The following is a 26,737-nucleotide window of genomic DNA, read 5'->3' as shown; positions in this document are numbered from 1 at the left end:
GTTTACATAACTTTAATTAATGCAAAACCATTACATTTGAAATAAATGTTTTATATTTACCAACTAAATATTTATAACAATCATTTGTTTAAAGACCAAAAAAGTTGGTTATGGCTATTTTAAATGATATATAAATTATCTATATAAAGGTTGATTATGGCTATTTTAAATAACAAATACCTTTGTAATATAATTATATAAATAACATAATGGTAATATAATTGATGAATGTGCATAATGTGTAGATAGCCTTTTTCTAACCAAGCCCCTAAAAACAAATATAGTTGATATCATTACTTAATATTTATCAATTTTATTTTATGTGCAACTTAAAATTTGTATAAAGCCAAATAAGATTGTAATGGGTATTTTAAAGCCCTGCAAATTAGATCAACTATTATCAGTGGGTACCAAAACATTGTGTCAGTGTAGCAGAGTCAACTGAAGTACCCTCTTGTAATTTTTATTTTTACTGTGTATGGGTCGCCGGTGGCTATTGAATCTCGTTGGACTGGACTGGACCAAAGACCAAGATGAAAACCGAAGACTCTGAGAGCGCTGTTCCCCGCCGAACAAGAAAATGAAAAACGAAACTGCAACAAGTGAAAAATGTGTTGCAGATACAACAGGTAGAGTAGGTAGGGAGAGAATATCTGAGAGATACGTTTCTCTCAAGAGAAGTATACCATGGTACTCCTCGGGTAGGTCTCAAAACCCGCCTGACGGCTTTTCCCAGTCTTGAGTATTGAGCTCTCAGCCGAATCTCTGCTGGATTCAAAGTTAAAGCCACTCAGTTCGGTTGCGACCACTGAGCGAGTGGTTTAGGCCAAGATATCTTCGCATCGTGACGGATTAAATAAACGCGCGTGTCTTCAAAAACGGTTAACAAAAAAGTGAAGGTGCGATTGTGGATATTCCAGGATATTTCTGTAATAATAATATCCAAGTTAAACCGAATTTGATGGTATACCATCCTTCAAAATAAAGCTTATTCGAATCTCGAGCAGCTGGATACCCAAGTTTACCTCCGTTTTTTCTGCGTGTGTGTATGTGTGTTTGTGTGTGTCGCCGTTGCAAATTTTTATAAGTGAAAAATTCCAACAACGTTGCAACCAAGAGCAACAACCAGCTACAAGCCATATATACAAGAGCGAAAAATGAGGCAAAACACGTTTTGCTGAAGGAAAAAAAATACAACAAAAAAAAAATATGTTGCGTACATGTGTGTGTGTGCCCCCGTGCGTGTAACTGTGTGTGTGCACCGCCGTATTCGTGTGTGTATGTGTGTGTTAGCCCACCAACACCAAAATGCATGTAAAAATGTGAAGAAAAATGGTAGGTACTCATAAACATTCATACTCCATACAGGATAGATATTTGCCAGTTCCTTTTCAGAATTTTTTTGTTTTTTGTTTTTCCCCTGCATACATCAACGTGTAAGCCCCATTGAGAATCGCAGAATATTGACAATCTCTAGCCAGGTTATTTGCATAAAATCAATAAGCCAGCGCGGAACTCAAATCACTTTTTCCCTGCCCACGCGCCGCTCAAGAAAGGTAGTTTAAAGCTAATGCATTCATAAGCAAATCCGAATAGGAATAGGAGTCTGGTATGCAAACAGACAGGCGATACTCAAATATACATCCCATAAGACCTGATGCGACCAACACAAACAATGCGATTTTACACTGGATTTTGTTAGTGCTTTTTGTGAGAATTTAAAAGTATAAATATACTGCTTTATATTCTCAGAATGTGTGCAACACTTTATATCAAATTATTTAGTATCCTAAATGTTTTTCTGTGTTATTAAAAAGTATATCTATATATCTATACTGTTGAAACAGAATATGAAGTCTAAATTTTCTTATTATTTTATGAAGTAAACAACCAGACTACTTTAAATATAAACAGCAGGAAATATATCTATAGTAAAAAAACAAATTACAAAAACTAAATACGTTCAAAATGTGTGCACCACTTTATATCAAATTTTTTAGGATACTTATATATTTTTCTAAAGAAAAGATAAATAAGACAAATAATAATAAATAATAAAATTCAATTGCAATTATTTACAAATCAAAAAAGTTATCTTTTAAATAATATGTTTTTTATTTTTAGTTTTATTTATATTTTCATACCACTTTTCTTATAAAAAAACATTTGTAGTTAACACGCAAACACAAATGCACAGTGAACGCAGTGTAAAAAGCATACAAAATTAATTGTGGAATTATTATAAGCCAACAAAGGTAACGTAGGCAGTTGTGGTTGTAAAGGTTGGCCTCTGAAGTTGATGTTGTTTTCGTTGTCGGATGCTGGGGCTCAACGAAAAGCAAAGTCTCGAGATCTCTGGCTTTGAGTTTGAGCATGAAACGCCTCGCTGCCACGTAATGGCTGAAAAATTGTCGTTTTTTTTTGGGTTTTTGGTTTTGGGTTTGTTTTGTTATTGTCAGAAAAAATATCGACGAACGGGAGAATGAAAAAAGAAAATATTCCTGTAAGTCCCCACTCTCTTCAGAAGACCATAGAGCTGGAATCTCGCTGGAGAGCGAAATGTAAATGAATATGGAAATATGAAAAACACGTTTCCAACTTGGCTCGTCGGCTGCGGGCTGCAACTTTGGTAGTGAGATGTAAAGTGAAAAGCTCAAATAAAATAAAAATTCATAATAATAAGGAAAGGAATCGGTATCGGGATCGGGATCGGTATCGGGTGTGCTTGGGGCATCATCACGAAATTTCGTTGGGTTTTTTGTTGTGTTCTTTTTCGGTGGTTCTAGCTGAAATAGTCTGCCCTTTTTTGTGTGTTTTTGGACTTGGACTTAAATTAGCATTGCAAATATCGTTCGCCGCATAAACTAGCCGGGTCATGCACAGCTATGGTATTTTATGAGCTCTTAAAAATAGCCCGCACAGCCCCAATATCGATATTAATGGCGTGGAAACCAGATATGCCATAAGCCAATCGAATGCGTGTGGGAAAGTGTAAAGGAGACGGATAAAGTAATATGCATAAATCAATCAAACAAATGGGCTTTGCTTTTCATTCTTTTCTTCGAGACAATATATTTAAATTTTTCTGCCATTCGTCGTGAACTGTGAATAGTGAACTCCAAATGAGCACTAGAGGTTTTGAGTCGGACAGCTCATGCATCACCAATGAAAGTAATATTTTAGAGAGGAGGAAAAACTTATTTCCGTTTATTCAAAAATCTAAAATTTCTCATAAGCCACAAACGTGCTTCGGGTCTTAAACGCACAAGAAGGCGGTTTAATTGTTTTAATTTTCATGTTGGTTTCAATTTGAAGATAAATATCTTACATTTAGATTGTTGCCAGTGTTAATTACTATTTTAATAATTTAATGAAAATTTATAAATATATATTTATTAATTTCAAGAGGATTGAGGTTTAAGGTTAAACACAATTTTTTTTCCTTTTTGATATGCTTATATAAATAATACTCTTTTTATAAAGCCATGGGGATTTTAATGTATGAATGAATATTCCTTCTTAAATATACCTTTTTTTATTGCCGTTTTAAGATTTTAATTTTGACACTCTTATTACTAAAAAGGGGTAAGGCTTTTAAAATTCTTAGAAAAATTGGAACGAGGATTACTAATGCAATCGGTATTCGATAGAAACAGAGAACCGAAAATCCCGGAGATGGATACATACCTTCCTATAGATTTTAGCATGTGTGTGTTGGGAAACAATAAAAAAGACAAAACACCAAGACATAAAAAATATCTTTTATAGAGACCAAAAACGAAATGAGAAGATTGCAAAGGAACAGCTTCAGCTCCGGCAAAAAAAACAACACCGACAGCTAACAATACCATTAGAGCAGGTAGATTTTTAAGATTAATGAACGGGTTCGGCTTCAAAAGCTTCAGTTCAGACAACAAAAACGAAATTTACGACGTATTTTAGGTTACGTATCCGAGAAGACAGAGAGATCCGATTCAATTCGTTTCGATTCGAACCCCAGTCCAAATTCTGACAGATTCTGCGGGTCCACTGCCATGAGATATGTCTAGTTAGTCCATCTACTGATTTTTAAAACCATTCAAGGGTATTAGCATGCGATATATAGATTGAACATGTATTTTAAATAATTATATTATTATTACTTTAGATTTTAATCATTTTAGGATCAACTTAAATTCAAAGACTTAAATATTTAAATAGTAATATTAACAACTAAATATAGTCAATAATATATGAACTGATATTATTTATTGAGCAATATTTTATTAATGTGCAATATAGTTATTTTTAAAATGCTGTATTAGACTAAATTATTTATTTAATATATAAACTGAATAATACATTTAAATATGTACTTTTGTCTTAAAAATTCTAGTAAATAATATATGAAAATATATTATTTATTTATCAAGCATATCAATTTTGATTTTTATAGGAGCACCTAAAGCCAATTAGGCTATAAACTGATGTTAACAAATAAAAATATTGTTACTTTTGTTCTATAAACAGGGTATTTCGCTATCTATCACTTAGAAATTTGGGATGCTGCGGCGTTTACGCTGTTCGGGTGTTAATACGTATACGAATCAGTTAGCTGGTTTTAGAGCGCTGCTACATTGTTTAAAGGAATTGGAGATGGAAGTGGAGGTGGAGGTAGGCAGGGGTCTTTTCGTCTTTGTATTGATATTCTTAGAGTCTCAGGTTAACAAGAGATTGCCCACAAAGCATTAATTTGGTCCAAAGCTGACACGCATGCTATTAATGGAAATTTTCCCTTCTTTCGGTCGTTGTCTCCATCGCCGTTACTGTCGCTCCTCTCAGTATATGTGTGCTTAGGAATTTCGTTTGATTAATAGACGCCGCCTAAATCTTGATTAGATTTTCCTAAAAGCCTAGGACCAGCAGCTCCAGTTGGGGTCTCTCTGGATTTCAATCAATTCTTTCGTTTCTTTTCCATTCGCCCCTATATATTTCAGACAGAAAAAAGGGCGTGGGTTGAAAGAGGGATTTATAATGAGATTGGTAAGGTCAACGAAAAGTATAGAGGTTTAAAAGAAAATTGACTGATATCTAAGGACTTGTTTTATTCAAATATTTCAGTTATAATATTCAAGTTCGTGTCCTCAGTCCTCCGTTTTCTTTCCTTTGCTTTTCTTTTTTTTTTTTTTTTTTTTTTAGAAGCTTAAAGCTTTAAAGTTCAAGTTCGTTTTTAATTTCATAAATCTTTCTGCTAGCTGAAAATTTGTTTCAAACAACAGAGGATGAGGAATTTAAAATAATAATACAAATAAAATTGTTCTTTATCCTCTTAATCTTAATCTAAAAAATATTTTAAAATATAAACTAAATGTTCAAATTGTATAAAAAAATAATTTAGTTTTTTGTAAGTTTAAAATTTTGAACATTCCAACTATTGAGCCTTTGGCAAAGCAAACCATAAAAGCGTTAGTCGATTTTCCGCTTTGGCGCCTCATATCGCACTGAATTGAGCTTAACTAATTTTATGCTCGACGAAGTATGAAATAGCTGATATGCTTGGTAAGCGCGTTTCATGAAAGTGGTTTGTTAATTGAAAGCGTTACTCCAGCAAGTGGCACAATGAACGTCATTACCTAATTAGCACTAAATATAATTTACCATATATGTACACATTGCTAATTTTTAATTTCCTTTCTTTTTGTTTGCAGGCGACAGGCGACAAATCAAGAAATCATTCTAAGATGCCTTCTGAGTGTGCGCAACAAGACAAGACATCCAAGAAAAGTGCAACGAACAAAATAAGTGCAAAATAAATAGTAGAATAGACATTATTGTCTCCATCCAAAGATGGAGAGGTTCCTGCTCCTGTTATTCCTGCTGCTGGCCAGGGAATCCCTGTGCCAAACAGGCGGTGGTGACACCAAACTTGAGCTACTGGCACCGCGTGGCCGCAGTTATGCCACAACCTATGAACAATATGCCGCCTTTCCCAGACGCAGGAGCTCGTCGCCGTCATCGGGTGAGATGCAATCCCGGGCCGTGGACACCAGTGCCGACTTCGAGGTGCTCGAGGGTCAACCGAGAGGAACCTCAGTTGGTTTCATACCCACCAAGCCAAAGTTCTCGTATCGCTTCAACGAACCGCCACGGGAATTCACGCTGGATCCGGTGACGGGTGAGGTGAAGACCAATGTGGTGCTCGATCGGGAGGGAATGCGCGATCACTACGATCTGGTGGTGCTCTCCTCACAGCCCACTTACCCGATTGAAGTGAGGATCAAAGTGCTGGACGTGAATGACAATTCACCGGAGTTTCCCGAACCCAGCATTGCCATATCCTTCTCGGAAAGTGCCACATCCGGCACTCGGTTACTGCTCGATGCCGCCACTGATGCGGATTTCGAAGAGAATGGTGTGACGGATCAGTACGAGATTGTGGCCGGAAATGTGGACAATAAATTCCGGCTGGCTACCACGGCCAATCCCAGTGGCGATAACTCTTATTTGCATTTGGAAACCACTGGTAATCTCGACCGGGAATCACGTGGCAGCTATCAACTGAATATCTCCGCCCGAGATGGAGGTTCGCCACCGCGATTTGGCTATCTGCAAGTGAATGTCACCATCCTGGATGTCAATGACAATCCCCCAATATTCGATCACAGTGATTATAATGTTTCCCTAAATGAAACTGCTTTGCCGGGAACTCCAGTTGTGACTGTCATGGCATCGGACAATGATTTGGGCGACAACAGCAAGATCACCTACTATCTGGCCGAAACGGAGCACCAGTTCACAGTGAATCCGGAGACCGGAGTGATTTCCACCACAGAGCGTGTTAACTGTCCACCGCAAACGAACTCGAAGAGCTCTTCCAACCAGAAAAGCTGTGTCTTTACGGTATTTGCCAGAGATCATGGCTCTCCCAGACAGGATGGTCGCACCTATGTGACTGTCAATCTCCTGGACACCAACGATCACGATCCCATCATTAGTTTTCGCTACTTTCCGGATGGCGGCAAAGTGGCCACCGTGGATGAGAATGCTGTAAATGGTACTGTGGTGGCCGCCGTGGCTGTTAAGGATTCCGATTCCGGTCTGAATGGCAAGACAACGGTGCGTATCGTTTCTGGCAATGAACTGAGGCACTTTCGCCTCGAAGAAGCTGCCGATTTGCATATTGTAAGGGTAAATGCAGTCCTGGATCGTGAGGAGATTGGCAAATACAACCTGACTGTGGTGGCCATGGATCAGGGTTCGCCAGCGAGGATAACAACAGCCCATCTTATTATAAACGTCAACGATGTTAATGATCATGAACCTGTCTTTGAAAAATCCGAATATGCGGCCGTACTAAGTGAACTATCACCGACTGGAAGTTTTGTGGCCTCAATAACAGCCACGGATGAGGATACAGGCGTTAATGCACAGGTTCACTATGAAATTTTATCGGGCAATGAACTGAAATGGTTCTCCATGGATCCTCTGACAGGTTTGATTGTGAGTGCTGGTCCTCTAGACAGAGAGATACGTGACACCATCGAACTGAGTATTTCTGCAAGGGATGGAGGTCCCAATCCAAAATTTGCCTATACCCAGTTGAAGGTAATTATTCTGGATGAGAACGATGAGGCACCGCAGTTTAGCCAGAGTGAGCAGAATGTGACTTTGGCCGAGGACTCGCCACCACAGACGATTGTGGCTTTGATGTCGGCCACCGATCATGATCAGGGCACCAACGGTTCGGTGACCTTTGCCCTGGCGCCCAGCGTTGAACGCCTGTACCCGCGACAGTTCGCCCTCGATGCGTTAACGGGCCAATTAACAATGCGCCTGCCCCTCGATCGTGAGAAAATGTCGCGCTACGAGATTCCTGTGATTGCCCGCGATCAGGGAGCACCCACACCCCAGTCCGCAACGGCCACGGTTTACCTGCAAGTGGCCGATGTGAACGATAACGATCCCGAATTTTATCCCAGACACTACATCTACACTTTAAGCGAAGATGATATCAAAGTTGGGGAGAAGGAGAAGGAGATCGAAAAGGAGGAGAAGACGCTGCTCCATGTCACGGCCTCAGATCTGGACGATGGTGATAATGCCTTAATTGAGTACAGACTGGAGTCAGGTGGCGAGAATCTCTTCCAGCTGGACTCGCGATCTGGTGCCATTAGCCTGCGTGGCGTTGTAACCACGATGCACCTGAAACCCCACTACAAACTTCAAATCTCGGCACGTGATGCTGGGCAGCGGAGAAGCCAAAAGGATGCCGTCGTAGAGATTGTGCTGAAATCCAAATCGGAGTTGCTAGAATGTGGTCACGGAGGGCAAGGTGGTTATGAGTTCCAAATGGTCGAGGATCACGAGCAGCAGCGGCAAAAGCAACTCCATCGCGAAGTGGGCGTCGTGCAGGTGAAGTCACCCAAAAATCTACCCATCGAATATGATATTATCCAGGGAGACAAGGCACAGAATTTCCAAATTGATACGCGAAGTGGTCGCATCACCACCGCCCGCACTTTAGATCGCGAAGAGCAGACACACTATCGTCTGACCATCTTGGCCAGCTCTACAGCCAGTTCCTCCATCGTTTTATATGGCCAATGCATGGTGAATATAGCCATAATCGATTTAAATGATAATGCTCCAGTTTTCTCCTTGGATCACGACTCAGAACCCACAATTTGGTTGCCCGAAAATGCGGCCGTTGGTCAGGAGATCTATTTATCTAGAGTAAGAGATCGAGATGCAGGTGTAAATAGTAGGATAAGCTATAGTCTTACCGTTAATCCTGAAGAGCAGTTCCGCATAGGATCAGTCACTGGAGTTTTGTACCTTCAAAGGCCTATAAGAGCGGATCCGGGTTCAATGATTCATGTGGAACTAATGGCCACGGATGCAGGAAATCCGCCACTCTCCAGTAAATTGAGTCTTTCGGTTTTCATAGCCGATGTTAATGATCATACGCCTGTCTTCGATCACACCTCGTATGAAACTTCATTGCCAGAGACCACAAAAGTAAATACCCGCTTTTTTGCTTTGGCAGCTACGGATATTGATTTGGGCGAAAATGGTAGAATCTCCTATGAAATCATCGAGGGCAATAATGAACGCATGTTTGGGGTATTCCCCGATGGTTTCCTCTTCGTAAGAGCTCCACTCGATCGTGAGGAAAGGGATTACTATGCCCTAACAGTTTCTTGCCGGGATGCGGGTCAACCATCCAGATCTTCGGTTGTGCCAGTGGTGATTCATGTCATCGATGAAAACGACAATGCCCCGCAGTTTACCAATAGCACATTTACGTTTAGTATTCCGGAGAATGCACCTGCCGACACTTTTGTGGGTAAACTAACGGCTGTGGATCGAGACATTGGACGAAATGCGGAACTAAGTTTTACTTTGTCCAGTCAAACGCAGGACTTTACCATAGATACAAGAAATGGTTTTATAAAGACTCTGCGACCTTTTGATCGTGAGGCTCTGGTTAAAATGAGCAGGAACTTGGATACTGGCAGCGAAGAGGGAAACCTTAGGGGCTCCATGGCTGGAAACTATATGCTGCTGGAGGCCACAGTTTCGGACAATGGCAATCCTCGGCTGCAGGACAAAGTCAAAGTGAAGGTGATTGTCACCGATGTTAATGACAATGCACCGGAATTCCTACGTGCTCCCTATTACGTGACCATTTCCGAGGGTGCCTCCGAGGGAACGCACATCACACATGTCTTTACCCAAGATGCCGACGAAGGTTTGAATGGCGATGTGTACTACACATTGGCCAAGGGAAATGAGGCGGGTCTGTTTAGTCTGGACAGTGCCACAGGTCAGCTTTCCCTGGCACGCCGTTTGGATCGCGAATCACAGGAGATTCATCACTTGACGGTTGTGGCCCGTGATGCTGCCCTCAAACATCCACTGAGCTCAAATGCCAGCATCACCATAACAGTTCTGGACGAGAACGATAATGCCCCGGAGTTTACACAGTCGAGCAGTGAGGTTTCCGTTCTGGAGACAAGTCCAACTGGCACGGAACTGATGCGCTTCAGAGCCAGCGATGCGGATCAGGGTGTCAATAGCCAGGTGGTCTTCAGTATATCAGCTGGCAATCGTCGTGACACTTTTCACATCGACAGCATTACAGGCAGCCTTTATCTGCACAAGCTTTTGGACTACGAGGACATTACAAGCTATACTCTTAATATCACTGCCTCCGATTGTGGTACTCCATCGCTGTCCACCACTGTTTTATACAATGTACTGGTTGTGGATGATAACGACAATCCACCGATCTTTCCCAGCACTGCTATAGTTCGTCAGATCAAGGAGGGTATTCCTCTGAAGACACCCATTGTGACCGTGACTGCCGATGATCCAGATTCGGGACTTAATGGCAAGGTGAGCTATGCCATTAGCAGACAGGAGCCTCAACTTCCGCAAGGTCGGCACTTCGGCATCAACACGGAAACGGGTGTGATTCACACTCTGAGGGAGATAGATCGTGAGTCCATTGACACCTTTAGGCTAACAGTGGTGGCCACAGATCGAGCTCAGCCCTCGGAACGACAATTGTCCACGGAAAAGTTGGTCACCGTGATCGTGGAGGACATCAACGATAATGCCCCTGTTTTTGTGTCCATGAATGCGGCTATACTGCCACCTAAAATTCAGACTTCGGCTGTAATGCAAGTTCATGCCAAGGATGCGGACTCATCGAGCAATGGCTTGGTGACCTACGAGATCGTTAGTGGCCAACAGGAGCTATTCCGGCTTCAAAGGAACACGGGTATTATCACCTTTAACCCGGGACCTCAGTTCAAACAAGAGGTGCGCTATCAGCTCACTTTAAAAGCCACCGATGAGGCGGTTCAAAGTGAGCGTCGCAGCAGTGAGGTGTACATCACAATTATAACTCCGGGTTCCGGCGGAACTGAGTCATCCGTGCCGCAATTCGAGCAACGGAATATGCTTTCCGGTTCCGTATATGAGAACGAACCCATTGGCACGAGTATTCTGACAGTCACAGCTCATCTGGGTGCCTCGGAAATAGAATACTTTGTGACCAATGTCACGGCAGGTGGATCGCACGGGCAAGTGGACCGCTTATTCGACATCGATGCCAAGTTGGGAATCCTGTCCACAGCCGCTGAATTGGACCGAGAGGCTGGACCCGACGACTACGAGGTGGAGGTCTACGCCATTGCTCTTGGAGGTCAGCCACGCACATCGAGCACCAAGGTAAGTGGTCAGAGATATTGAAAAACTTCGTAAAATATATATTAACGTTGCTTTGTTAATAAATAATATCAAAAGAGTACCATTCTCTTCCTTCGAAAGGTCAAAGATCAAAGTTTTTTGGAAGTTTTTATGGTTTTACTATGTTTGCTATTGCTACTATTTTGTAAAATCTTGTTATATTTAATATTAATGGCACTTTTTAATTTTGGGAAGTTTTTTTTCTAAATATTTTGTTTTGTTTAAATGCATTTATAAATGCATCTTTCTATAATTTGTTTCTTACTAAATTTGCTCAAACTTACAAAAACAAATTTAGTTTAGTAAATTTTAAATAAAAATAAATCTTCGTATTTCGTGCTTGTCCAAATGTAGCAATGTAACAACCTCTCTTTGATCATAACGTTCGGTATTCAAAAAAGGCTTTTATCAGATTGCGATTACTTGCACCAAGGGCTCTTCGAACATACCTTTCTTTTACTTTGTAGCCAAAGGTACGACTGGCGAATGGCGATATGGATATGGGGGATATGGGGGATATAGGGAAAATGGTTTCTTTTTTGCTGGCTGTGTCGGCCATTTCTGGGGCAGTTTCAAGGGCTTATCAGTGCAAGTCGAGACCGCACTAATGCGCTTTTAATGTCTTGTGCTGATACGAAATGTTGATTACACGCCAACCACTCCACAAAGAGAGCTGCCGAGTCCCTCAGTCATCCTTTTGCTGCACATGCACATGCACATACGGTTATGCCTTCAGATGCAAATTAACAGGCCGACGAGGAGAGGCTCCATCTTCAGCTCCAGCTCCAGCTATCTGCTGAATGAATTTGATTCGGGGAAGGGTTGCAGCAGGGGGCAACGCAACCAGACAGACCTGTGTATCGAGAAAATATTTTACATCGCAGCGCTGCATAAATGGGCCGCAGGGATAGAATTATAATAAGTTGCTTCATTGGCAGATGCCTTTAATTATGCCCAGTACCCTACTCACCCGAGTCGCGGTCTCCCGATCGCTTGTGTCCCGCCCCTCTTCGTTTGGAGGGTATTTCGCAGACCTCTGCAGACCTCCTTGGACTGGTTTTCAAGCGAGAAAAACGACCAGAACTGAGAACAAAGGCAAAAGGAACCCGGCTCAAGTACACATACAAAAAATTTAAAACGATTTAAAATTTAAGTCCTTATAGAATGTGTCAATAAAGAGGTTTTCATTTTAAAATGAACAAATTGCTATTTTAATAATATAGTGATTACCTAGGCATATCTTAAAAAATGTAGTGTATAAGCTACTACCAATTTGATACTTCTAAAAAAAATTTTTTTTTTATTTGTGAATTTAATTTTTTTATTAAAGCAGCCTAAGGAAACACTTTTTGTAAGGATAATTAAGACCTAATTGATCTTCTGGTTGCCTAGCCAGCTCTAAAAAATTAGGTATAAATTTTAATTTGTTTTTTTTTTGTATCTTAGAAAATTTTGAAAGTAGTATGGGAGCGAATATCTTAAAGATGCCTAAGATCTAATCCTTCTATGTAAACTATTTTCGCTATTGAAACATTTAGTTTAATAAATTAATTTATGTTCATAGGACGTGCCTAAGACAATTAAGATCTAATTAATCCTAATATAGCAACCATTTTCTTTCTGTGTAGACTCTTTTCGAGTCTCCCCTTCACAGTCTTTTCTTTGGGGCCAGATTCTTTTCCTCACAGGCAGCCATCGAAAATCCTGAAGCTTTTTTGTTTGCCTTCTTGCCGATCCGCGTGTTCATGGCCAACACGTCGTATGCGTAGGTATTCCAACAATGCACGCATGCAAATGTGTGTAGTTCCAGTTCCAGTTTCGTGCAAGAAGCTGCAAAAAAGAAAAAAAAATTAAAAGAAAAAAGTTAAAAAAAACACAGCCTTGGGTTAGTACAAGCAACTATGGTTTAGTGGATGTTTCGATCGCTGGTCCTCGCGTGCGAAGAGCGTTTCAATCAACTCATTGTTGCATTGATTTAAAACGATTGTCATGTTTTCAATTTTTTTTCGCGTTAATTTTAAATATTTGCGATGTTGGGAATTGGAAAAGACACTTATCCGGTCGCCCATTCAAATACGGAATTTTGGGATTAGTTAATTGATTTTAGTTTAAAATTTGCTGCATTCAATATGGCAATTCAGAAAGGTAATAGTCTGAATTTAGTTCCTTTAAAATATTTGCGATGTTAGAATTGAAAAAGACACTTTATTCAAAGTACATAATTTTTAGACATTTAATTATGTTCTTTCCAATCGGTAAATAATATAAATATTCGGTGAATAGTCTGAATTTAGTTACGATAGGTTTTTTTTTCTTTTTTGCTAATAAGCTTTAAGAGTAAACTGAAATGAAACTAAATTATCTCAGAACCCAATTATGCTGCGCTTTCTAGTCTGCGATTCTCGACCTGCTTAGGAAATAATTGCAATTAAATGTGGGCAAGCAAGCGAGTGAATGTCATTTGGCCTTCCATCAAAATGTCCCCTGATCCGATTCCCTGGGTTTGGAATTTCACGCAAATTTATGGCCATCCCAAACGCTAGTTTCTGAGTCGTCGTGTTTTTTTGCTTGCGCTTGGGCTCTCTTTTCTTGGCCATTAAGCGGATTGACAAATGGTTACATTTTCTGCAGCTGCACCCGCTTTCCACTGCCTCAAATTAGTTCAATTAGCCGCACACATTTCACCTGGGCCTCGGGCATCCTACATATAGTTGGATGTTGCTCCAAAGACTGTGTGCCCACTAATGCATTCGTGAGTGGAAGTGGAAGTGGATCCCTTCCTTAGCACCTCAACTCATGTGATCCTTGTGCCAGCCGTCTGATGTTACAAATTTGCATAAATTTTATTACAAATGCAGTATTTACTCGCCCAGCACCGACTTAACACCATCATCCTATCACACGACGCTATATTTCACGAGCCTGGATCCCCGACTCTCGAGTGTTTATTGCCTTCTAGGCTCTTTGTCCTGCATGTGAGACTTACGAGATGGTCGAAGTAGACCGCCAGCTAGACTAACTCGGGTTTTCAATCGATTCTCTATCTTTTGCCGACTCTTAATACAAGAATTTTCGGATTTAATGGCTTTAGAAAGGCCTAAAATATGCTTTCCTTTTTCGTAAGTGCTTGTTTTTACGTTAATGTCTCATAAATTTATACTCATTATATTTCGGTTGATTTATGATCAGACTTTAATAATTTAAAATTACTTGGAACAAGTGACAAATACATTAAATTGAAATAAAGATAAATCGGTGACAATGGTCACAGTAAATTTAATTATTAATTAAATATTTTCACGTTTATGTCCAATTGTCCAATTAATTTGTCTAAATTGCAAAATACATGAAATTGAAATGAAGGTTTTTCGGTGACAATGGCCATGGTAAATGTAAATGTTTAAGTAGCCGGTTTTAATCGTAACGAACTGGAAGAGAAACGGCCTAAACTATAATTCGCTCGGTCATAAACAGAAAGTTCAAGCTGTGGCAACTGGCTTCGCATATACCATATACCATATCCCATATACCATATCCCATAAGCGGGTCATTTTGGGGCCAGGTTTAACCTGGAGAGATGAAGAATGCGATTGACATTGCGACAGAAGTTCGGCGGGCACATAAGTGGATGCTCGTACACAGAATATTCTGGGCATTTAGTGCCAAATATGGAACTAGTTTCCGCTCTAAGCCATATCGCTGATGCCAGCTTGTGTATTGCACCATCTCCTCCTCTCCTTCGTTCAAGTGGGTCAGTGTTATTGACGCAATGAATACGCTTTATATATATTCCCCCGGCAGGTCAGAGTAACAGTTCTGGACAAGAACGATAGTCCCCCGCAGTTCCTCGACACTCCGTTCGTCTTTAATGTCAGCGAGGACTTGGAGATTGGACACACTATCGCCACACTGCGGGCCAACGATCCGGATACCCTTGGTTCGGTGACTTTCCTCCTGATGGATGGACACGATGGCAAGTTCCTGCTGGAGCCCACAACGGGAAAACTTCTTCTCAACGACACACTCGATCGGGAGACAAAGAGCAAGTATGAGCTACGGATCCGCGTTTCCGATGGAGTGCAGTACACAGAGGCGTATGCTACTATCCAGGTAAAAAAAAAAAAAACAAAAAAACATACAAATTTAAACTTGATTTTTACAAAAACAATGCTAGAAAATTGCAAATAACATTAACAAAAAATATTAATTAAAACAAAAAAGTAAATAAAAAAAAAAAAAATTTTTTTCACTTTAATTCCAAAAAATTCTTCCCAGGTGAGCGATACCAATGACAATCCGCCCATGTTCGAGGATACCGTGTACTCCTTTGACATACCGGAAAATGCACAGCGAGGCTATCAAGTGGGTCAGATTGTGGCCAGGGATGCAGATCTGGGACAGAATGCCCAGCTGTCCTACGGAGTGGTATCGGATTGGGCCAACGATGTGTTTAGTCTGAATCCGCAAACAGGAATGCTGACCCTCACGGCTCGACTGGACTACGAAGAGGTGAGAATGAAAAACAATTGAATCTCATAAGGGAAAATACTTGACGTTTCATATTGTACCATTCAACAGGTTCAGCACTACATCTTAATCGTTCAGGCCCAGGATAATGGACATCCCAGTCTGTCCACCACCATTACGGTCTACTGCAATGTGCTCGATCTGAACGACAATGCTCCCATTTTCGATCCCATGAGCTATTCGAGTGAGGTCTTTGAAAATGTGCCTATCGGCAAGGAGGTGGTCACTGTTTCAGCGAAGGACATTGATTCGGGTAAGCTAGTTAAAGATATGCAATGTCACCTCCTTATAAACAACACCCTACTCCATTTATTGCAGGCAACAATGGACTCATTGAGTACAGTATCACAGCAGGGGATGCGGACTTGGAGTTTGGGATTGATAGTAATGGCACAATTCGAACTCGCCGCCAATTAGACAGAGAACACCGAGCTCTGTACACACTTACTGTGACGGCCCGCGATTGCGCCGATGAGTTCGCATCCTTCAGCGAACTGGAGGAGACGCAGTTGAAGCTCAAGTACCGATCGCCGAGAAGATACCAGCAGAATCAGCAACAGTTTCTGGCCCATCAAAAGCAGCAGAGATTGTCGTCGACTGCGAAGGTAGGTTTCGCTACAACAAAACTAAACCCTAAAAAGAAGTTCTTGTGCTGTTTGTGTGCTGTAAAAATTGATTTGCTTACCCACATTTCTTGTCACAGCTCTAATGTCTATGTGGTGGGACATTAATAGCAATTATCTAGGCCTTTCGATTGGACTAAAATGCTTAGATCGTAGCACCCTAATTAATTAGAAGACTAGTTTTAGGCACAGCAAAACCCGTTCTTAGACTTTATCGCTCGTTTGGCAACTCACAACACATTCACCCAGCCTAATCTTAAATGCCATGAAACACAATTAGCCAAATACTGATCCCCACTTTCTTCCTAGGTGACGATAAATATCAAAGATGTCAACGACGAAGTACCCGTCTTCGTTTCCGCAAACGAAACGACGATCATGGAGAATGTGGCCATCAACACGGTCGTTATCGCTGTCAAAGCTGTCGACAATGACGAGGGCAAAAACGGTTTCATCGCCTATCTCATGGAGGAGGCCAAAGTCATGGAGGACATGGGTCAATCGGAACCGCAACCGCTGCCCTTCTCCCTGAACCCCACCGATGGACAGTTGCACGTGGTGGATGCACTGGATCGCGAGTTGCGTTCCACTTATCTGCTCAATATCACTGCCCGTGACAAGGGGGAGCCACCTCAGTCGACGGTGTCGCAACTGCTCATCCGAATTCTGGATGAGAACGACAATAGTCCCGTCTTCGATCCGAAGCAATACTCTGCCTCGGTGGCGGAAAATGCCAGCATTGGAGCGATGGTCCTTCAAGTATCCGCCACTGATGTGGACGAAGGTGCTAATGGTCGCATTCGCTACTCCATTGTAATGGGTGATCAAAACCATGACTTTAGCATCAGTGAGGATACGGGTGTGGTGCGGGTGGCCAAGAATTTAAACTACGAACGACTTTCGCGCTACTCACTTACAGTTCATGCCGAAGATTGTGCGCTGGATAATCCAGCAGGTGACACGGCCGAGTTGACCATCAATATACTTGATATAAACGATAATAGGCCAACATTTTTGGACTCCCCGTATTTGGCGCGCGTCATGGAGAACACATTACCGCCGAATGGTGGATATGTGCTCACGGTAAACGCCTACGATGCCGACACACCACCCCTGAATTCTCAAGTGCGTTATTTCCTAAAGGAAGGCGATAGTGATCTATTCCGCATTAATGCCTCATCGGGTGACATTGCATTGCTAAAGCCATTGGATCGTGAGCAACAGAACGAGTATACCCTGACATTGGTGGCCATGGACACGGGTTCGCCACCACTCACGGGCACGGGAATTGTGCGAGTGGAGGTAAAGGACATCAATGACAATGATCCCGTCTTTGATCTTCAATCCTATCATGCCACTGTGCGCGAGAATCTACCACCGGGCACTCATGTCCTGCGACCAAAGGCCACGGATAAAGACGAAGGACTAAATGCCAAGCTCCGCTTTAACTTACTTGGCGAGTACATGGATCGCTTTCACATTGACTCGGAAACAGGGGAGATTACCACGGCAACTTCGTTGGATCGTGAATGGACATCCGTTTACTATCTAACACTAATGGCCCAGGACAGTTCCATTACCGAACCGCGAGCCACTTCCGTAAATCTGACGATAAGTGTGTCCGATGTTAATGACAATGTTCCTAAATTCGACGCTAGCCATTACAACGTGGCAGTTCCGGATAGAATCAGTACGGGTGAGTTTGTGTTTGGAGCCCGTGCCTTGGATTTGGATGAAGGAGAGAATGCTGTGGTGCAGTACAGCATCAGTGGTAGAGATCAGCAATACTTCGACATAAACACCAAGACGGGAGTGGTGAGCACAAAGCTGGAGCTCAAGAGTAAGAGTAAATCTCCTGGTGACTTGACCTACACAATTGTCATATCTGCCACCGATCATGGTGATACCCCATTGAGTTCCAAAGCAGAGCTTACTGTAATTCTTCGACCTCCGGAGCTCTTTCCCACTTTCGCCTACTTGACCAATAGTCACTTCACAATGTCGGAGGATGTACAACCGGGCAAAATGATAACCAAAGTTAGTGCCACATCGCCAAAGAAGGGATTGGCGGGTAAAATGCGATATGCCATAGCTGGCGGAAATATCGGAGATTCCTTAAGGGTAGATGCCAATAGCGGAATTTTGTCCGTGGGACAGGATGGCCTGGACTATGAGTTGACACATCTCTACGAGATTTGGGTAGAGGCAGCCGATGGCGATACCCCGAGTCTGCGTAGCGTAACTCTCATAACTGTCAACATAACGGATGCCAATGATAATGCACCCGTTTTGGAGCAACTCATTTATAATGCAGAAGTTTTGGAAGAGGAGTCACCGCCTCAGTTGATTGCCACAATCAAAGCCAGCGATCGCGATTCCGGCGACAATGGCAAGGTAATCTATCGCTTACAGAATGATTTCGATGGCACCTTTGAGATCATGGAATCGGGCGAGATTTACACGAAGATGCGACTGGATCGTGAGGAAATCGGTGACTACGCTTTCGTGGTGGAAGCCGTGGATCAGGGTGTGCCCCATTTGACGGGGACAGCCAGTGTGCTGTTGCATCTACTCGATAAGAACGACAATCCGCCCAAGTTTACACGCCTCTTCTCCCTGAACGTTACCGAGAATGCGGAGATCGGCAGCTTTGTGATCCGTGTGACCTCTTCCGATTTGGATCTGGGTGCTAATGCAAATGCCTCTTACTCCTTTAGTGAGAATCCCGGCGAAAAGTTCCGCATTGAGCCACAGAGTGGTAATATCACCGTTGCCGGGCATCTTGATCGCGAACAGCAGGATGAGTACGTCCTGAAAGTGGTGGCCTCCGATGGAGCTTGGCGTGCCGAAACACCCATAACCATCACGATCCAGGATCAGAACGACAATGCACCGGAATTCGAGCACAGTTTCTACAGCTTTAGCTTTCCGGAGCTTCAGCAATCGATTGCATTGGTTGGCCAGATCATTGCCACGGATCGCGACAAGCAAGGTCCCAACTCGGTGATCTCCTACTCACTGCAGCAGCCATCTCCAATGTTCAGCATTGATCCAGCCACCGGAGAGGTCTTTAGCAAAAAGGTAAATATTATATATATTATTAAATTGTTAAATTATTTAATATTTAATTGCTTTTACTCAACAGGCTGTTCGCTTCAAGCACTCTCAGTACGTTCGGTCCCCGGAGAACATGTACGCCCTCACCGTTTTGGCAACGGATAATGGAAAGCCACCGCTGTACTCCGAGTGCCTGGTGAATATCAACATCGTCGATGCCCACAATAATCCTCCAAAGTTCGAACAGGAGGAGTACCTCGCACCATTGCCAGAGAATGCTGTTCGTGGCCAGCGAATTGTTCGTGTCCATGCAAATGACAAACAAGATGCGGGCAATAACGAGATGGACTACTCCCTGGTGTCCTCAGATCTAAGTGCCGTCTTCATGATTGGTCGCCATGATGGTTGGATCACTCTGGTCAGGCCATTACAAGTGCCACCCAACACTCGATATGAACTGTTTGTAAGGGCAACAGATCGAGGTGTTCCTCCACAGTCTGACGAGACTCGCGTCATTATCGTAGTAACCGGAGACAATCTAGACACTCCGAGATTCTCGGTAAACAGCTATCAAGTGATTGTGCCCGAGAACGAACCCGTTGGTTCCACCATCCTAACAGTGGGTGCCACGGACAATGATGTCGGTCCAAATGGCATGCTACGATATGCGATTTCTGGTGGCAACGAGCGTCATGACTTCAGTGTGGACGAACGCACGGGCGGAATTGTGATACAACAGCAACTGGATTACGATGTGATACAGGAATACCATTTGAACATTACGGTTCAGGATCTGGGCTATCAACCACTATCCGCCGTTGCAATGCTTACCATTATCTTGACGGATGTTAACGACAATCCACCTGTGTTCAATCAGAAGGAATACCATGGCTATATACCCGAAAACAAGCCAGCGGGCACTTTTGTGTTCCAGGCTCATGCCACGGATAAGGACTCGCCTAAGAATGCCATTATCCATTATTCATTCCTGCCCAGCGGAACGGATCGTCACTTCTTTATGATGAACCAAAGCAATGGCAGCATTTCGTCGGCAGTTTCTTTCGATTACGAGGAACGTCGCGTCTACACACTCCAACTTAAGGCAAAGAATCCGGATTCCAGTATGGAGAGCTATGCCAATCTGTATGTGCATGTGCTAGGCGTAAATGAGTTTTACCCGCAATTCCTACAGCCAGTTTTTCACTTTGATGTCTCGGAAACATCCGCCGTTGGCACCCGAGTGGGTGCTGTTCAGGCCACGGACAAAGATAGCGGAGAAGATGGACGCGTCTACTACTTGTTAGTGGGTTCCAGTAACGACAAGGGATTCGGAATCGATACAAACACTGGCTTGATTTATGTAGCTCGGCACTTGGATCGTGAAACCCAAAACCGTGTGGTGCTCACGGTGATGGCCAAGAACTACGGCAGCATTCGAGGCAACGACACGGATGAGGCTCAGGTTATCATCTCGATTCAAGATGGCAATGATCCTCCGGAGTTCATTAAACACTACTACACCTCGACCATTTCCGAAGCAGCTCCGATCGGCACAAAGGTTACGACTGTCAAGGCTATTGACAAGGATGTGAGGCCGCAAAACAATCAGTTTAGCTATTCAATCATCAATGGCAATCTCAAGCAGAGCTTTAAGATCGATGTGCAGACGGGTGAGATTAGTACGTCAAGTCACTTAGACCGCGAGGAGATTGCCACCTTAATTTGGTGATTGGAGCTATAGACACTGGCTTGCCACCGCAAACGGGAAGTGCCACGGTTCACATAGAACTCGAAGATGTGAATGACAATGGTCCGACCTTCACACCCGAAGCCTTAAGTGGATACATTACGGAGAACGAACCAGCTGGAACTTCCATCATGACTCTAATGGCTAGTGATCCGGATCTACCCCGAAATGGTGGACCCTTTACTTATCAATTGGTTGCTGGTAAACATAAATCCTGGCTGAGTGTGGATAGAAACACTGGTCTGGTCAAGTCCACAACCAGTTTCGATCGGGAGATCACACCCGTGCTGGAGGCCATTATCGAGGTGGAGGACAGCGGAAAGCCAAAACAGAAATCGCAGCACCTACTCACAATCACAGTTTTGGATCAAAACGATAATCCTTCAACAGCAAGGAGTATGCACTTTGGCAGTCAGTCTATTTAATGGCGATCTACCACCGAATGTAAGCTGGCTGATGTCCGTCCCAACGACATTGACATTGTGGGTGACTACCGTTGTCGCCTTCAGAAGAATCCAGCCCAGAATCCACAGTTGCAGTTGGCCATTCCACGAGCCTGTGATCTGGTTACCACATCGCACACCACACCAATAGCTTCGGTCTTCAGCTATACGGGTAACGATGGAAAGCACGGAGATGTTAGCTCTAAAGTGAGTGTGGCTTTCCAGAGTTTCAACAACGAGACCATGGCCAATTCAGTGTCCATAATGGTGCGCAACATGACAGCCAACCATTTCTTGGCCAATCACTTTAAACCAATGCTGGAGATGATCAAGTCCAGAATGGGCAACGACGATGAAATCCTTTTGTACAGTCTGCTCGAGAGTGGAGAAGGCAACTCCACAAGTCTTCAAGTGATATTGGCCGTTAAGTCGGCAAAGAGTATGTACGAACCGCCCAAGCATTTGATTGAACGCATGCGGGAGAAGCGATCTGCATTCTCGGAACTCCTTCAAAAGGAGGTGATTGTCGGCTACGAACCATGTAGCGAACCGGATGTGTGCGAAAATGGAGGAGTCTGCAGTGCCACCATTCGACTTCTGGATGGCCACAACTTTGTTATCCAGGACAGTCCTTCTTTGGTGCTAAGTGGACCCCGAATCGTTCACGATTATAGTTGCCAGTGCACCAGCGGATTCTCCGGAGATCAATGCAGCCGTAGACAAGATCCTTGCCTGCCGAATCCTTGCCATTTGCAAGTCCAATGCCGTCGCTTAGGTGCCGACTTCCAGTGCATGTGTCCTGCCAATCGGGATGGCAAACAGTGCGAAAAGGAGCGCAGTGATGTGTGCTACAGCAAGCCATGTCGCAATGGGGGAAGTTGTCAACGAAGCTCGGATGGATCGTCCTACTTCTGCATTTGTCGCTCTGGATTCCGCGGCAATCAGTGCGAGAATATTGCCGACTCGTGTCGTCCCAATCCCTGTTTACATGGCGGATTGTGTGTCAGTTTCAAGCCGGGATACAAGTGCAACTGCACGCCAGGACGTTATGGAAGGCATTGTGAGCGCTTTAGCTATGGATTCCAACCGCTGTCCTATATGACTTTTCCGGCCCTGGATGTCACCACCAATGACATATCGATTGTTTTCGCCACCACCAAACCCAACTCCTTGTTGCTCTACAACTACGGAATGCAGAGCGGCGGAAGATCCGACTTTCTGGCCATTGAACTGGTGCACGGCAAAGCTTACTTCTCTTCTGGAGGAGCACGTACTGCCATTAGCACAGTGATTGCCGGACGGAATTTGGCCGATGGCGGATGGCACAAGGTCACGGCCACTCGAAATGGCCGTGTTATGTCGCTCAGTGTGGCCAAATGTGCGGATTCCGGGGAATTGTGCACGGAATGCACACCCGGAGATTCCAGCTGCTATGCGGATGAAGTGGGACCCGTGGGGTAAGTGTCTTATTTGAGGAGTACTATTCAAGATACCAAAATGGCTTTTCAAACAAGAATTTCCGCATAAAATATGGACAAACGGAAATTTTTATAAGGAAAACTTTTGGTTTGGGAGAGATTTTGTTAAAAAAAATTAAAAAATGTAGTTAAATACAATTTTTTTTTTTTGTGGTGTACAATAAATTCCATATAAAATTTTCGGCACGGAAACTCCTTTAAAAGAAATACTTTTGTTTAAAAAAATTTTTTTTTAGCTAGTTAAGAAAAAAAATTTTGTTTTACTAATTTGTACATCTCCCACAGAACTCTCAACTTCAATAAGCAGCCACTGATGATTGGCGGCTTGTCATCGGCTGACCCAATTCTGGAACGTCCTGGCCAAGTCCACAGTGATGATCTTGTTGGCTGTCTGCACAGTGTGCACATTGGAGGACGTGCTCTGAACCTGAGCTCACCGCTTCAGCAGAGGGGCATTTTGCCGGGTTGCAATCGACAGGCGTGTCAACCAGCTTTGGCCGCCGAACGATGTGGAGGATTTGCGGGACAATGCATAGATCGATGGTCCAGTTCGCTATGTCAGTGTGGCGGCTATTTGCAGTCGCCCGATTGCTCGGACTCGCTGGAACCCATTACCCTGAGTGGTGGGGCCTACGTGGAGTTTAGGATCTCTGAGATTTATCGCCGGATGCAGCTGCTGGACAATCTTTATAGTAGCAAAAGTGCCTGGCTGGATAATAGTCAGTCGTCAGTAAGGGAGCGTCGTCAAGTGAGTGCTGCAGGCAACCTAAGTACCGCTTCCCAGATCTACGAGGCCCCCAAAATGCTGAGCTTACTCTTCCGCACTTTTAAGGATAACGGACAAATCCTTTACATGGCCACCAATCAAATGTTCACCTCGCTATCGCTACAAGAAGGCCGTTTGGTTTACTACTCCAGGCAGCATCTTTCCATCAACATGACAGTGCAGGAACCTTCTGCGCTCAACGATGGCAAATGGCACAATGTTAGTTTGTTTAGCGAAAGTCGAAGTCTGAGGCTACTGATCGATGGCCGTCAAGTGGGCGATGAGCTGGACATAGCCGGAGTACATGACTTTTTGGATCCCTATTTGACCACCTTCAATGTGGGTGGAGAAGCCTTCGTTGGCTGCCTGGCAAATGTCACCGTTAACAACGAACTGCAACCGCTGAATGGTTCAGGCAGCATCTTTGCCGAAGTTCGACATCATGGAAAAATCGAGTCGGGCTGCAGTGGCGACATGGGTCAAGATGCCGCCCAAGTGGCCGATCCCCTAAGCATTGGCATCACTTTGGTGATTGTCTTTTTCGTCATCCTAGTGGTGGCCATACTCGGCTCCTATGTGATCTATCGTTTCCGTGGCAAGCAGGAGAAGATCGGCAGTTTGAGTTGCGGTGTGCCCGGTTTTAAGATCAAACATCCCGGTGGTCCAGTGGCGCAGAGTCAAGTGGATCATGTCTTGGTGCGTAACCTCCATGCCAGTGAGGCACCGACGCCGCCCGTGGGAGCTGGCGATCATATGCGACCACCAGTTGTTGGTGGTCATCACTTGGTGGGTCCCGAACTGCTCACCAAGAAATTTAAGGAGCCCACGGCGGAATTACCTCAACCACAACAACAGCAACGTCCTCAGCGTCCAGATATCATCGAACGGGAGAGTCCATTGATACGGGAGGATCACCATTTGGCCATTCCTCCACTCCATCCTCTGCCGCTTGAGCACCCCGGCTCTGTGGACATGGGTTCCGAGTACCCCGAGCACTATGACCTGGAGAATGCCAGCTCCATTGCGCCCTCGGACATTGACATTGTGTATCACTACAAGGGCTATAGGGAAGCGGGTGGTTTGCGCAAATACAAGGCCACTGCTCCACCAGTTTCTGCCTATACGCATCACAAACACCAGAGTTCTGGTCCCCAGCAGCAGCAGCAGCCGCAGCACCGTCATGCTGCGCCATTTGTGAGCCGGAATCAAGGTGGACAACCACCGCCACCGCCCACCAGTGCATCGCGAACTCATCAGAGCACTCCGCTGGCCAGGCTTTCACCCAGTTCCGAGTTGAGTTCCCAACAGCCGCGTATCCTAACCCTACACGATATATCTGGAAAGCCACTGCAGAGTGCTTTACTGGCCACCACATCAAGTTCCGGTGGTGTGGGCAAGGATGTCCACAGCAACAGTGAACGCAGCCTAAACAGTCCGGTGATGTCGCAACTGTCGGGTCAAAGTTCCAGTGCCAGCAGGCAGAAGCCCGGGGTTCCACAGCAGCCAACGCAACAAACTTCCATGGGTTTGACTGCCGAGGAGATTGAGCGATTGAATGGCAGACCAAGAACTTGTAGTTTAATATCCACCCTGGATGCCGTCTCCTCGAGTAGTGAGGCACCTCGAGTGTCGAGTAGTGCCCTCCACATGGACGTGGATGCTCACAGTTCCACTTCCACCGATGAGAGTGGCAACGATAGCTTCACCTGCTCAGAGATTGAGTATGATAATAACAGCCTGAGTGGCGATGGCAAGTATTCGACCAGTAAGAGTCTGCTGGATGGACGTAGTCCGGTTTCAAGAGCCCTCAGTGGAGGTGATGCTAGTAGGAATCCACCGACGAGTGTGGTCAAGACCCCGCCCATTCCGCCGCATGCCTACGATGGATTTGAGTCATCGTTTCGCGGATCACTGAGTACTCTGGTGGCCAGCGATGATGATATAGCCAATCATCTGAGTGGAATCTATCGCAAGGCCAATGGTGCCGCATCGCCATCGGCCACCACACTTGGTTGGGAATATCTACTCAACTGGGGTCCCAGCTACGAAAACCTGATGGGTGTCTTTAAGGATATCGCCGAACTTCCCGACACAAATGGACCTGCCGCACAGCAGCAACAACAGCAGCAAACACAAGTGGTGTCCACGCTAAGAATGCCATCATCAAATGGACCGGCGGCTCCAGAGGAGTATGTGTAGTATATATAATAATATATCACATTCGATTGCGCCTATTTCCTACAAGTATTTCCGTTTTGGTGAAAAAAACAAGGGATATTCCGGATAAAACATATATGTAAATTTTGTGTAAAGTTGCATCCTTTCATAGTAGATGTTAAGTAATGCCATTTTATTTCGCAATGTACAACGAAAACGTAACGAGAATAGCTAGTAAGTTAAAGAAAGCGTAGAATCAAGCATTTTTTAGGATAATAAGCCTTTAATCTTAACTAAACGCCTTGTATCAAGGTACGAACCATCCTAAGTGCACTTCCGTTAAAGGGTTCGATAGCGAAACTGTAACGACTGATACTTCCGTACATTAACAAACCCATTAATTGCTGATCTGATTTCTGTACTTGTGTAAATGATTTCCCCGAGTGCTATATTAAGATAACTTCAGCAACGCCTATGTATTGAATTTTGATCGCCATTTAAGTACATTTTAACATTGTTCTAATTTATTGACAATCTCGCCAACATCCCCTAAATGCCTTAGTTGTAGTCATAGACAATTAATTTCAGAGATACTTCGCATTCCTTTAGATGTAGCCTAATAAAAAAACCGTGTATATGTATGTAAGTTTGTATTTTTAATTCGTAGTAAAATGTTATTAAATACATATTAACCATGACACATC

General features: G+C 43.8%; 1 protein-coding gene across 1 annotated transcript; it reads left to right on the top strand.

Moving 5' to 3' along the window:
- Positions 1-801: 801 nt before the first annotated feature.
- On the top strand, positions 802-26,730 carry LOC128253525 (cadherin-related tumor suppressor). Its single transcript, XM_052981982.1, is given in 12 exon segments — positions 802-1,335; positions 5,688-11,217; positions 15,037-15,345; positions 15,511-15,744; positions 15,814-16,015; positions 16,081-16,367; positions 16,695-19,466; positions 19,531-21,157; positions 21,160-21,593; positions 21,595-21,631; positions 21,634-23,089; positions 23,396-26,730. Coding segments are annotated over 11 exon segments (15,429 nt in total). The 5' UTR covers positions 802-1,335; positions 5,688-5,826; the 3' UTR covers positions 26,076-26,730.
- The last annotated feature ends 7 nt before the right edge of the window (positions 26,731-26,737 follow it).

Source organism: Drosophila gunungcola (assembly GCF_025200985.1).
Source record: "Drosophila gunungcola strain Sukarami chromosome 2L unlocalized genomic scaffold, Dgunungcola_SK_2 000037F, whole genome shotgun sequence".
Lineage (NCBI taxonomy): Eukaryota > Metazoa > Arthropoda > Insecta > Diptera > Drosophilidae > Drosophila > Drosophila gunungcola.
The sequence above is the reverse complement of the archived record's forward strand: the minus strand, read 5'-3'. Positions and strand labels throughout refer to the sequence as shown.